This window comes from Ailuropoda melanoleuca, chromosome 3 (genome assembly GCF_002007445.2).
Source record: "Ailuropoda melanoleuca isolate Jingjing chromosome 3, ASM200744v2, whole genome shotgun sequence".
Classification (NCBI taxonomy): domain Eukaryota; kingdom Metazoa; phylum Chordata; class Mammalia; order Carnivora; family Ursidae; genus Ailuropoda; species Ailuropoda melanoleuca.
The window spans coordinates 134624914-134635091 of NC_048220.1; the positions used below are offsets into that span (position 1 = coordinate 134624914).

Consider the following 10178-nt stretch of genomic DNA (forward strand, 5'->3'; position numbering starts at 1 on the left):
AAAAAAAAAAAAAAAAAAAGGAACTGTTCTCAGTCCATATACTAAAATGTGGGGAAACAAATGGAAATCTACCAAAGTAGATTCCCAATCCTAAAAACTTTAGTTAACATAGAAAATGGACATTGATAAGGTTTTTAACCCAATACGGTTACTCTGGGGTTTGCAGAGTTATTTTTATAAATTGTGAGGGTCACTGTGACCCTTCCCAATGCTGCAATATACCCTTTAAGACAAAGACCAGAGGAGGACTTACAATCCCAGGCTAAGGTGTTACTGAAGAGACTGTGATTCTATCTACTTCACAGTATAATATCCCTTGGGCCAACCAGACACTAGTGTGGACTGATTTTGGCCAAGGATGGCTCCTGAGGTCTGAGTTCTTGCGGAGTATGAAGCACGCTGGACCAGGCATCAAAGGTCTGGCTCTGATCCTGGGCTCTAGCACTAACCGTGGACCTTGGGCAAGCCATGTCGCTTCTCTGGGCCTCAGAGTCCTCATCCCTCAAAACAAAGGGGTTAGATGAAATCATACCCAGTATTTTCTAATTTTGAAAATCAGTGACTATGTCCACTGCCGATCGCTGTGCTATATGACGTCACCCCTTTGCTGCAAGGTGTTTTATCTGCTCATGATTGAAGGACAGACTTGAAGTTGTATTCAGCTAAAATTAAAGTAGTTCTAATCCATGCTCCCAGTTATAGGAGGACTCTAGGATATCTTTGTCATCTCTAAAGGCATTGGGCTTATGCCTTCACTTCTTTTATTGAAATAATCATATCCATAGGTGACTTTTTAAACAGGCACTTTTGGATAGAAGCTTAGATGATATAACAGTTCTCTCTGGTGAATTCTCTTAATCCTTTAAAAAATTAACATATCATGTGTNGTGTGTGTGTGTGTGTGTGTGTGTATGAGTGTGAGTGTGTGTGTATGCATACATATGCTCATAAATGTATGAAACATAGGTCCTGATTCCTAAACCTCTTTCATCTCTAGTCTTGGAGCGCATGTTGCATGTCTCAGTGTCTCAGCTTGATATGGCACCATCACAACTAGACTTAAGTTGACCCTTGTCATCCCTTAGATTCCAGTGATGGCTACTCTCCTCTTTCTCATTCCCTCTCATTTAGTGAAGATTTATTGAGTTTCTACTGTGTTTCAAGCATTGAAGTAGGAGTAGGGCTCCTGTCCTCAGGGAGCACACAGCTGATTGAGGTCAAGGGCATAGAAACAAATTATTCCAGTACGGTGATCATGGAAAACAGTGCAGGTATTTCCTATGTAGCACGGTAGAAGGTAGGAGAGAAGAATTAATTTTGAGTGGGTCAGAGAAGAAATTATGAGAGAATCTGGATCTTGAAGCATGTTTAATAATAGTTCATTGTGAAAATGTGGGAGAGTGATCATTCAGGAGAAGTCTCTGTCTTATGGGTTTATCACAAATTTGCTAAGAATTAGCAAATTTAGTGCAAGAGGATAGAGGAGTCTAGGTGACTCCAAGGTTTAATTGAGTTGGGGGATGGTCATTAACTGAAATAGGGACAGTAGGTCAAGAAGCAAATTCAACCTATGTCAGGACCTTTCAGAAAAGAGTGTGCTTCCCTCCCTGCCAGTTAGTAAACTATTGTACTCCTTATTAAAATTTGGCTTTGCCATCTTGTTCGATCTCCAGGCAGTGACGTCATCAGCATGGAAGATCCAGCACTGATGTGCTCTGTGCATCCAGGCTGATGACTGCAGACTTCACTGAGCACACAGGAGGACAGAGAGAGTGGCAGGGTCATAGGACAGACACCGTGAATTTTCTTTTGTGAACTCTCAGAGAAACAATCACTTCGGGTCTTCACTATCATAATAATCTTTTCTTCATGTGTACTGTTGGGTACGCTACTTTGGGGCTGGGTGGGTCAGATCATCAGCATTTGGAAATTAGCCAGCCTCTAGTTGCAAGGGTTTTTGTGCTGTGGGAAGTTTGTGAATAATTCTTATTCTTATTATATTTCTTGCACAAGAAAATTTTATTACCAATAGTTTGAGTGTTTGAGCCTCTGAACTTTATGCTCTCATGATTAGCCTACCATTCTCAACTTGAATCTGTGAATTAATACACTGTATGTATGTGTGTATGTATACATAAAATTTATATTCAACAATGGAAAAATCAACTCATCTTTTATAGATGTAAGTGCATTTTATATGGGATATTTCTTTAGATTATTTGTTCTGATATGAGCAACACTAGAAGTACATTTTCACAAAAATCCCCATATATAATCAGGACATTGTAGTTCCCAGAGACCTGGATTTTAAGATATCAATTTATGATGGCTTTGTCCTGTGAGTCTAGTGACTTCAGCAGCGGTATATATTATATTGTCTTTCAGTTTTCATCTCTGTAAGTTTTATATTTTTGCATTTTTTTTCTTTAAGGTCCACATATAGTTCAGTTCAACAAAAAGCATTCAGTATACAAAGAAGGAATCACTCATGTTTATTTCTTCAAGGTTCATATTAACAAGATTCAACAATGGGGGAGTGCCTTTTTTTTTAATACTTTATTTGAGAGAAAGAGAGAGAGAGCACATGATTGGGGGGAGGGGCAGAGAGAGAGGGAGGAGCAGATTCCCTGCTAAGCAGGTATGCCAGGAAGATTAATGCATTTTATGATACTCTAGCGAAGAACATGCAACAAAGGGTATCTTGGACCACACAGTCTTATTCAGTTAATACTCCTTGAACAACCATGCTCTGGTCTTCAAGTAATGGAAATTAAGGAGTCAAAAATAGGTCCACTTTGTGAGACTGACTCTAAACTGTTCATAAGTGGGATTAAATGGGACCCAAAGTCCCCCTTCTGCTTCTGGTGCACACTGACTTCTCAGAATGACACTGGTTGTATTTTATACAGTATGTGTCAATTTCACTGAACGAGGTGGGGAGAGAGGGAGAGAGACAGAAAGAAATCTTGGCAATGAACAGTGGTGAAATTTAATCTAGAAATCTTGGACATTTTCACAGTCAAGAGACTTTTCTGGACAACTATCTGCTGTGCGTTGCAAGTTCTTCAGCTCTCCCAAAGGCCGTTTTGATTGAACAGCACATAGGGCTTTAGCCTTTATTCCTTTGTGGACCTTGCTCTTCTTGGGAAAGCTCAGGGTGGGTGCAGCTTCCTGGGTGAGGCCCTCACCACTATAGTGTTGCCTTCAACAACTTGCTTCTTGTGGGCAGGGAGAGGAGGTAGGGGCTGTTTCATTGGCCCTCTTAGAGATATAACAGTGGCAGTGATACACAAAGATATTAAAAATGGCAGTTAATTATATAACTTTGCCCAAATCACAGTTTCCAGGGCTTAATTTACTCATATTTTAAATGAGGGCGTTATAGATCTACATGGTCTGTCTTTGTCTGTTCAAGCCTTTATAGCAGAATACCATAGACTGGGTGGCTTAAACAAAGAACATTTATTTTTTACAGTTCTGGAGGCTGAGAAGTCCAGCGTCAGGGTGCCAGCATGTTCAGTGTCTCGTCGGGTCTCTTTTTGGTTTGCGGATGGTTGTCATTCTCACATGTCCTCACGTGGCCTTTCCTTGGTGTCTCTTCCACTTTACATAAAGGCATTAATCCTACCATGAGAGCCTCCCCCTCATGACTTAAAATAGCCCTAATTACGCTCCCAAAGGTCCCACCTCCAAATACCATCACGTTAGGGATTAGGACTTCAACGTATGAATTTTGGAGAGACAAACATTCAGTCCATAGCAAGGACTCTTCTAATTGGTCTTAATTCTATGACTAGGAGAGACTGCCTTACGTTGGAAATTAAACCTGAATAGAACTGTTGTACTCAGAGTCTCTAAGTAGACACATTTGAGCTCCGATCTCTGGTCTTATGTCTTCATGATGTTGGACAGCTGGTAAATCTCTCCATGTCTCAATTTCCTCAGCCATGAACTTGTTCAATCGTGGTATCTATGTGTAGAGTCGCTGTCAATATTAAATGAAAATCATGCAAATAAAGCACTTAGTGCTATGCTCGGCACAAAATGGCTCCTTGGTAAAAATTCGTAAGTTTTGAAAAACAACCAAACCTATTTGAACAAGAGCTGAGACTGGTAACACAAGAAATGAAATTATTTGATCAGTAGTTTGGTTGTTAATATCAAAANCTATGCTCGGCACAAAATGGCTCCTTGGTAAAAATTCGTAAGTTTTGAAAAACAACCAAACCTATTTGAACAGGAGCTGAGACTAGTAACACAAGAAATGAAATTATTTGATCAGTAGTTTGGTTGTTAATATCAAAATTTGTTTGTATAAATTTTGCAAGTCTCTGTTCATTACAACACATCATTTGTTTGTGTTGAAATAGAACAGACAAGTGGTGTGTGTGTGCACGCACACGCGCCTGTGAGCATATGTACCTTGATAGTTTCCCTCATCATTTCTTTCGGTAATTAATTCATTTTCTACTCCCGTATAAGAATTTCAGCCAACAGACCACTTACAAATTTGGAATGTATTTTACCTATACGTGAACACCGTGCTTTTATTTCAGTGAAGCCAGAAACATTTAAACTTGCTCTTTTTAAAGATTATTCCCGAACAAAAATGTTCCTTCGCACATCAATAAGGGGATGCTCCAATTAAACGTTACTGGCAGGAAAATGATAAAAAGCGACCAATCACATAAACACACATACTTACTGAATTCTCAAAACCCCAAATTCCTATGAATCATACCTTGTTGACATCCATGCTATTAATAATGTAGCAAGTATCCTAAAATATTTAATATTTACATTTTATAGAAATGATCATTGCTTTTCCTCTCAGGTCTAGTGACTCAGATGAAAAAAATAAATCTAAGAATAAATCTAAGCCTGTTCTTATATGACCTGAATTGTCAAGGTAAAAAATTCATTTTAAGGCTTAATTTGAGGTATTACTCAAGAGAGTGAAGCTACTGGAGGAAGTGAGTTTCTCAGTTGTGAAACAAGAGGAGACAAAATCATCAGTAAGAAAGTATGGCAGTATGATTTTTAATTGTTGGATTTTCAGCATGTGGGCTAAAGTCAGATGAATCCTTACTCTTGGATTTCAGTGATGGGGTGGCCATATGTTCTCATTACCTCAAGTACAAAAGGCATTTGCTACAATTCTAGAAGATTTAGAGAAGAAAGAGGAAAATGCACCTTCCAGAGGACAACGTTGGGGGTGGAGTGGCATTCTCTTATTTCAGGAAAATTTAAGCTTCTAAAGGACAAGGAGTAATTCTGAACGCTCATGGGGAATAAAACAAAATCTAAGCATCATTCATAACTTGAAATGCAAATAAGAAGCAGCACATGGAGCTGGAAATTCAAGAGGACTTTGTCTTCATGAAAACTTCAAGTAGCTCTCTCTCTAAATTCCGTTCAAAATGAGCTATAAAGACCTGTGGGATTTATTTGTGCACATTGGGTAGATTTATGCATTTAGAAAAGGGCTACCAGGAATGTATTCCCAGAAAGTGACTTTAAGCTCTAGTAAATGATCTGATTTCTGGCCTCTCAAAGGAAATTGATAAAAAAAAAAGAATAGGATCCTGTGAAATGAGTACTTTCCTGGGAGGAAGCCATCCCCCATCACTGCACTTCTCCAGGATGAACCTGTTACAAGCTGTAATGGTTTTGTGATTAGTGTGAATGAATGTTTCTCACCACACAGATTCACTATTGACTTTTTAATTAATAATGATGTCTTGTTTATAGAGCCAACATCTCGAGGAAATTTGAGTGCTTTATAATTGATGAATTTCAATTTATCTTCATACTGTCCTGCTCCAAGTATAGATTAGGCACTCCGATTGTGTTTTAATGAGGAAAAATAGAGCCGGAAAAGCTAAATCATGGCCCACAGAGATTTCGGAAGGCTAATAATAGAATCATCAATTAATATCTGGTAGTCTTTATTTCTAATTCTGGCTGTTTCCCAAAAATATATGATCAGTTGTGTCAGTTTTTCCTTAGGAAAATGAAGTAAATCAAAACAGTCATTTGCAGGGGTGCCTGGGTGGCACAGCGGTTAAGCGTCTGCCTTCGGCTCAGGGCTNTATTTCTAATTCTGGCTGTTTCCCAAAAATATATGATCAGTTGTGTCAGTTTTTCCTTAGGAAAATGAAGTAGATCAAAACAGTCATTTGCAGGGGCGCCTGGGTGGCACAGCGGTTAAGCGTCTGCCTTCGGCTCAGGGCTTGATCCCGGCGTGACGGGATCGAGCCCCACATCAGGCTCCTCCGCTATGAACCTGTTTCTTCCTCTCCCACTCCCCCTGCTTGTGTTCCCTCTCTTGCTGGCTGTCTCTATCTCTGTCAAATAAATAAATAAAATCTTTAAAAAACAAACAAACAAAAAACCAATCATTTGCAATTGCTGTGATTAACAGAAGTTTACATTCCTTCTCATTATTTTGGTGGTATGCCACAGTTATTATCTATTTTTATTTATTGGGCCACATGCATGTTTTAGTGGCCTATGTTCACGTCCTCGGAATGGTCTTAAGTCACTTGTGTCAGAAAGTTTATCTCCTGGGACGGGAGTGATCTAAAACTTAAATTCTGGTATTAGGTAGTTGTGATTTTTCAAAAATTGGGTACCTCCATCACCTACCTGCGATTGCTTTAGTTAAGCAAAAAAAAAAAAAAAAAAAAAAAAAAAAAAAAAAAAAAAACNCCCAACAAAGCCATGTTCAGAACCCTTACTCATTGTACCTATGGGAAGGTAACTACCATCCTTTCAATCACCCATTCATGCAGCCTTAAAAATACAAGACTCTGATTTTTCTTGCTTCTTGGTGACTATTTCTATCAATTTTTTCTTATCTGCCAAGTGTATTACTTGTCCCTCTGTATTCTCCTTGCTGTTTCCACTCTGCTCTCTACATGCAACATGGTAACCTGTCTCCACTACTTTAGATGTCTATACCTCAATACATCTTAGATAAATTTTCCTAAGAAATTCTCTGTAATTCTTGAATGTATGAATTATTCAGGCACAAAAAAGCATGGAACATGTTGAACAGCCACATCTCCATCCACGCTCCCCCCCTGCATAAAAACATGTGACGTTAGAGATACAGTCGAAAGGCCTATTTGAAGCTTCTCCTGGACCTTGTTTCTTCTCCTTGCTCCCCACTCTCGTGTCTTTCACGGTTGTTATTTTTTTGCATGTTTTTATACTTTTTACATAGNCACATCTCCATCCACGCCCCCCCCTGCATAAAAACATGTGACGTTAGAGATACAGTCGAAAGGCCTATTTGAAGCTTCTCCTGGACCTTGTTTCTTCTCCTTGCTCCCCACTCTCGTGTCTTTCACGGTTGTTATTTTTTTGCATGTTTTTATACTTTTTACATAGATTCACTATTGACTTTTTAATTAATAATGATTTACCCCAATCATTTCTTTCTGAAACGTCCATTTTTTTTTCTTTCATTCGGCTTTGGGATTTCTGCTCTTTTAAGACTTATCCATGTTAGTGCATGTGACTTTGTTGCCTTCAGTTGTGTTGCTGTGGTCCATTGACCCACACAACACAGTTCACCCATTCTTAGAGTGCACTTTGAGATTGTTGGGGATTCCCCCTCAAATATGAACAGTTATGTAATAAACATTTTTTAGAAGATTTATTTATTTATTTGAGAGAGAGAGAGACAAGGGAGGTAGGGGCAGAGGGAGAAGGCAAGAGAGAGAATCTCAAGCAGATCCCCCTCCCACCCCGCCCAAGCACAGAGCCTGACGCAGGGCTCAATTTCACGACCCTGAGATCATGAACTGAGCCGAAACCAAGAGTCAGACACTTAACCGACTGAGCCACCCAGGCACCCCTACATAATAAACATTTTTGAACGCACTTCCTTGTTCACATTTGTGAGAGTTTCTCTAGACCCTATACTCAAGGCCAAAATACTGGGAGGCAGGATCTGTTCACTTTCCAATTTGTCATTAAACAGTGCTTGTAGCCAGCTGACATGCTGTATTACGTGCCATATTCCACCTAAGAAAAGATCCTTATTGATCTCTCTACCAACTTTCAATGGAATTTCAGCCTCCTGAAGAAGAGTTCCTTCTCACTTCTCAAATTAAGGGGCCTCCCCCGAGGAATTTCTTTTTGTGAGGGGTCACCAATTCAAAAGCTCTTGGACCACATGCTGAAACATAACTGTGTAAAGGGATCTGGGCTGGATGATAGAGATGGAGCCATGCATCCTAGTTACAGACTGCCAGTTTATGCCAGTTTACGGTCCCTGAGGTTCTTGCATTACCTTTTTTATTTTCCTGAGAGTCTGTCTCAGAAATGTGTAATCATCCAATTGACTACATAGCAGCAAAGAGAAAGGACTCTGGAGCCAGCCTGCCTGGGTTTGAAACCCTCCTAGACCGCTACTAATTGTCTGCTCTTGAGCTCATTCCTTGTTTGTAAAATGGGGGATGGGCTCATAGTGAAAACTGAATGAGGTAATATACATGAAACTCTCAAGTAGGTGCTAAATACATTTTTGTTGAATTATTGAAGAGAGGAAAAATAAGAAAAAGGTGTATCATACCTCCTGTGTGTCAGACATTGTTTTAGGAGCTGGAAAGATGGTAGTGACTTTAGTATCTGTCTCTTTCCTAAATTCAGTTCCCAGTTGAGACCAAGTCCCCAACACGTTGCGTGGCCCACAGTAGGCACTCAAAGAGATGAATGAATCAATAAAGCTAATGATTCTCTTAAGGCATTGTGAGTGCCCAAGGTATGTTCTCGGCCGTGATGGGGCAAGTTAATTATATCCGGGAGAACTTTGCTCTGTGCATGTTAGTGTGTTCTTATTCTTTGGATATTGATTATTCCTGTGTAATCTGGAAAGTAGCTTACCATTAGCCATAATATGTGAGAAGTCAGGATACCGTGTTTTTTGACAATGACAAGTAACAGAGAATTGATTATTTCTTTAACCCCTTGCTTATATACAAAATAACATTAACTTTTTTTGATTATGACCGGCCTTTTTAAATTTTTTCCTTGAACTTTAGGTCTCATTGTCCATGAAGGAGCTGCAGTTTACAGAGTATTTAAGCGCTGGCGAGCTGTTAACTTACACTGGGATGTATTAAATTACGATAAAGCCACAGACATCGAAGAGAGTAGCCGGGGAGAGTCTTCCGCAAGCAGGACTTTATGGCTGCCACTGACGGCTCTGCGGAACAGGAACCTGGTCCACCCAACGCAATTAACCTCCCCGAGGTTTCAGTGTGGCTACGTGTTACTGCATCTGTTCAATCGGATGAGGCCCCACGAAGATTTGTCAGAAGATAATAGCTCAGGGGAGGTTGTGATGAGAGTGACTTCTGTGTGACAGAAGTGTAAGGTGGTGTGGTATAGACCACCCCGCACACTTTGGAATGTAATGGCAATGAATGGTGAAACCATAGCACTTCTAAAAACACACATCTATGAACTTTTTAAAATTTATGCTTTTTATATGAACATTTGAATTGCAAATACATTTTTCTGAAAAAAAGTTCTCTGGTTCTTTGTTTTCTGATTTATCACATCTTTTATAAGTTGGTACTTGAAATCATTTTACATATAATTTAACTCTACTTGGTTAAAAGAATGATGAAAGTTATCCTTAAGGCTGAAACTATTTTTTCTTGCTTATTTTAAATATATTTTTATCAAACTTCTTGCTCCATGTGTAGTTTTTCAGGCATGCTACGAACGGGAAGGAGTTGAGAACGCGGTGGGCAGATGCCAAAGTGGCAACGCGTCACTGCGTGCTGGTCCTCTGTGTGCCTCATGCTTATTGGCAAATGTGAGCGGGACTTTTTTGCTGGGATGAAATAATCTGTCACCAGGCATGCAAGCTCTAGGAAAGCTGGCCTATTTTCTAGCTTCTGAAACAATACAGAGAGCTTATAAAAAGTTAAAGATGAGTGGGAAAAAATAGTTTTACTCCAGTATGTATGACATACACATATTACATACAAGTAGGGCACTGTGCATACTTCGAGCCCTAAAACTCGCCAAAACGTTGCATCATTGCTCGTATATAATAATAATATGCCTCACATTTGCATAACCCTCTTACAGACCTATCGTAGTCATTTGGGTTAATTATTCGTGTCTTGATTTCTGTAAGCCCTATCGTAATTAGA

The 10178-nt window shown here is 39.5% G+C and overlaps 1 protein-coding gene across 1 annotated transcript in view; it reads left to right on the top strand.

Annotated features, from left to right (window-relative positions):
- MARCHF11 (membrane associated ring-CH-type finger 11) overlaps positions 1 to 9461 on the top strand; it is a gene marked incomplete at its 5' end in the record, with an annotated part of 100243 nt that extends 90782 nt beyond the window's left edge. Inside the window, one exon of the mRNA XM_034655672.1 lies at positions 9054 to 9461. Within this exon, the coding sequence (XP_034511563.1) occupies positions 9054 to 9376 (323 nt within the window). The remainder of the gene's footprint in view (positions 1 to 9053) is intronic.
- Positions 9462 to 10178: the final 717 nt, after the last annotated feature.